Here is a 4,176-nt window from a genome sequence, read left to right on the forward strand (position 1 = left end):
AAAAAAACTCTCTTGTAGAATTTGTAACTTTTGAGCATTAATCTCTTTCCATTACATTAAAAGACAATTATGTTTCTTGCTCAAAATAATAATAATAATAATCACTGTTTTTTCCCCTCAAAACTTAGCTTGGAAGGCATAACCTCTAGGTTGTTCTCTTCAGTGATTTAAATTTACAGTTTCTTAATTTTAAAAATGGGGAAATAGAAAAGGAAAAAACTCGGTAAAATACTCCTTGATACGCAAGTAAGTTCCCAGCTGCAAAGAGATGGAAATAAAGAGTATAACAAACTTGAAAGTTGAAAAATACTCTATAACATGTGCCCCATTCTGAGTTCTGAGTTCTAAGCTGCATATGATTGTTTCAAAAACTAGGTTGATTGTATTGTCTAATCCTAATTTTTCAAGAAATATTACGTCTTTTATCGTATTTGTATATATATCCATGTTTCATAACAAAAATGCTGAAGGTAGACCAAAAGAATATAATATAAAGAGGTATGCTGCAATCCACATTTATGATAAAGAATGGGACAAAGAATGATATTGTTAGCATCAAAAATTCAAAATGCAAGGCTCTATTGTTAGCAAAATTTTGGCATAAAAACCCAAAGAAACAACAAACTATACAAATTTCACTCATACTCATTATAATAGGAGCTCTATAAACTTGACGAAAAACCAAATTACACACTGACCACAAATACTACATGAATAACTTCACCATGAAATTTAAGAAAGTTGAAGCATGCATTAATCTCAAGAATAAAATTGAGAGAAATTTCATTGATAAAAAATTCCAAAAAGTGAAGCTTCAAGAACAAAATCAAGGGACATTAAAATAACGAATTGTGTAAAAACTCATTATTTTCATTTAATTTTCAAGAAACTCCATGGCTCCACCTCTCAAAAATCGAGTCTATGCGACTGTTCTTTCCCTCCTGGTTTTTCCCATTTCTCATTTCAGACACCTCATGTTTTCAACAAGGTCAGTAGCATTTAGCTAACGTTGATAGTATCTTACTGGTTTGATCATTCAATAATTAATGATAAGGCTCTAAAAATATAACAAAGCAAGAAAACATACTTGACGATGTCTCTGGAAGAGCTCTTTGTGAATGAAACAACTGCTTTTGCTGATCCATTACATTTTGTGATTGAAGCAAGGAGCCTGGTGCTTGACCTCCAACTTGAAGCCTTTGTTGGAGCTCGTGCGACATTGCATTTGGCGGCGGCGGCTGCTGCTGCTGCTGTAAAGGTACCTGTTGTGGAACTTGTGTGGACTGCAATGGAATCTGTGACATCAGCTGTTGGGATGACTGAAGTTGTCCTTGCTGACCTTGCGTTGACAATAAATTTGATGTATTTTGTGCAGGTTGCTGCTGCATTTGAACCTTGTTCTGTTGCAGCATATGCATGGAGTGCTGATTTGATTGCATGTTTGAGTTACCCGACTGAGTTCCATGCATTTGCTGCTGTAGTCCAGAAACATTACTTTGAGGTCCTAACTGCTGCTGCTGCAAATTTGATAGGTTGCTTTGCTGAGCCATGAGCTGCTGCTGCTGCGATGGCGAAGACTGCATGTTTGACAGATTGCTCTGCTGCCCGTGCGACCTTGATTGTTGAGGCAGCTGTTGCTGCATGTCCCCAACACTGTTTTGCTGCCCGATTAATGAACTCTGCTGCATGTTTGAAGAATTTGTTTGTTGACTAATTAGCTGTTGCTGCTGCTGTGAAGGCAAGCTCGTCTGCTGTGATATTGTAGGCTGCTGATGCATGACAGTATGTTGTTGGGACTGTGGTTGCTGCCTAAGAACTGGCTGTGGAGGCTGCTGAAGCATGGATTGAGTGGGCTGTTGAATGGGAGATTGCTGGTTTTGCTGAAGATTAGAGAGCGAAGGTTGCATCATAGAAGGTTGCATGACAGATTGCTGAGACAATTGCAGTTGATTTGGTTGTATTAGATTTTGTTGCTGTTGTGGGATGTGAGGCTGCATAAGTGGGTGTGATATACCTCCCTGCTGATACTTCTGCTTTATCATCTGTTGCATCTGTTGTTGCTGATATAGAAGCTGTTGCTGCTGCTGGGTTTGTGGCTGCTGTTGTTGTTGTTGTTGGGGAACTACTTGTCTTCCTTGTAGTGGCCTCTGAGAGTTGGTAAATACGTTGGAAGGAACCCCTTGGCCCATAGCATTTCCAACAGAATTCTGTGGAACTCCAGATACATTTTGCATGCTTGGATTCTGACCAACCATGTTTGACATTGAAGATGAAGCTAATCCGGCGACAGGAGGTACTGCAGAAGATAAGCTAGATGAACTCTGAGAAACAATGTTATTTTGGATATTCTGGGAGAGTATTTGCTGGCGTGACTGAGGCTGATTGGATGACTGAGGAACAGAAACTGACTGCCCTGGGTTAAGAACTTGAGACTGCATGCTTTGTGATGCTGTTTACAACATAATACACAACGTCAAGTCAAATAAAATGCCTTATGTTAAGTGAGATTTGAGAAATGATTACACTATCCATGAACAGAGAATTATTAAAATAAAAAAAAAATAATAAATAAAAAAAGAATTAAAAAAATTTAAAACGAAAACCCTCCCTAACAAGAAATTCATTCACAAATTGACTTAGAAAGTGTTGGTGAAATTTTCATCACGTACAACATAGTGGCAAATTGTCTGTTGATGACTTACCAGAATCCAGAGGCTTATTGCTAGGCACCATAGGATTGGATGGTAATGAAGTTCCCATATGGGGCTGAGATTTGGTTTCCATAGTAAGCATCTTCAGAGATATTTTCCTTAGGTAATCTGACTGAAATCAGAGATTAAAAATAGAATTAGTGAGGGTACCCACTCAAGAGATCACTAAAACAAAGTTGTGTTTAGTGCAAGAACACATAACATAACAAAACAGAATTTATACTCGTAAGTCCACATGTAAAAGTCACTATTATATACATATATATACATATAGAGAAAGAAACTGTGTTTTCAATGAGAGAAATGAAAGAATATACATGGGCACACAAAAACAATCAAGCCCCAACAAAAGATAAAAAGGAGTAGGTTTGTTACAAACAAAATCTTAGGTAGAAAATCAAACTGGAATCTTATTGCTATTAGAATATGGGCTAAACATAAATTACAATAATCCTTGATTTAAACTACAACAAAGTGAGCAGGAATACCTGACTCGTAGCAGCAGTATAAATCTTTTCCTCAAACCTTATAGCAATTTTTCGTAGCTCACTCAATCCCTCTTGACCAGAAACAGGAAGGTGCCTCTTCAGTGTCTCCATTCTAACATAAAAATGGAAAACATTATGGCTAACTAGTTTATTAAATGCAAAAGCACGAGAAGCTGTTCTTGAAAAGAAAAACACAATAGCAATCTATGTCCATGATTCAAAATATTAGATACTCGGAAGGAATGTATTTTAAAACGGTCCAGATAAATTCAGCAAGATCCATACTGCAACAAATAGCAGCTCATCCTTCTTGATAAAGAAAGGGATAATACTTGAAGAAACAGAAAGGAACCTCCTCCACAAAACCTAACCTACTATATCTTCAATCCAGGGATGGGAAAATCAACACGAGCAGTTTTAACACATTACATTCTGGAAACAGTTCGCATCTATCAGTCACGGAGAAAATCTAAGAAAATGTTAAAGAAGAAATAAGAAAAAGGTCGAAAACAGTCCTATATTTACAAAGTTCTGCTGTTCATGGTTGGCAGAGTAACTAAACAACCAACGAGAATCGGGCTGCAAGAAAAATGTAAGAAATCATACATTTTGTTGACAATTCGTTGTCGAGAATCGGGCTGCAATTGAGACCTCCAGTCCCCGGCCTCAATTCCGGGTTCTGCACCTTGAGTAGGTCTCCAATTATTCGCATCCATTCAAAAGTTCCCAAACAACCTACGAGAAAAGAGTGTGTCGAAATCCCAATAACAGAAAGTGGGCTGGGCTCAACGAAGGCCAGAATCGATTCGGCAATTGTTTGGAAGCTGATTACAGGAAACGTATCTGAGGCAGCGGATAGGGTGGCTGTGCAAGCAGTAAAATTTAGAGAGAGAAAGAACAACGGAAGAGAGAGAGAGAGAGAGCAACGTCGAACTTACCACAGGCGACGGCGACCGTGGCGGTTGTCAATCCGACAG

General features: G+C 38.1%; 1 protein-coding gene across 1 annotated transcript in view; it reads right to left on the minus strand.

Annotated features, from left to right (window-relative positions):
* The window catches only part of LOC120077723 (mediator of RNA polymerase II transcription subunit 15a-like), a 30,393-nt gene extending 26,217 nt beyond the window's left edge, over positions 1–4,176 (minus strand). The window contains exons 1-5 of the mRNA XM_039031686.1: positions 4,138–4,176; positions 3,806–4,063; positions 3,200–3,311; positions 2,703–2,823; positions 1,088–2,449 (exon numbers count right to left, since the gene is read on the minus strand). Of these exons, the coding sequence (XP_038887614.1) occupies positions 1,088–2,449; positions 2,703–2,823; positions 3,200–3,311; positions 3,806–3,915 (1,705 nt within the window). The 5' untranslated portion in view covers positions 3,916–4,063; positions 4,138–4,176. The remainder of the gene's footprint in view (positions 1–1,087; positions 2,450–2,702; positions 2,824–3,199; positions 3,312–3,805; positions 4,064–4,137) is intronic.

The sequence above is a fragment of the Benincasa hispida genome, chromosome 5 (assembly GCF_009727055.1).
Source record: "Benincasa hispida cultivar B227 chromosome 5, ASM972705v1, whole genome shotgun sequence".
NCBI classification, from domain to species: Eukaryota; Viridiplantae; Streptophyta; class Magnoliopsida; order Cucurbitales; family Cucurbitaceae; genus Benincasa; species Benincasa hispida.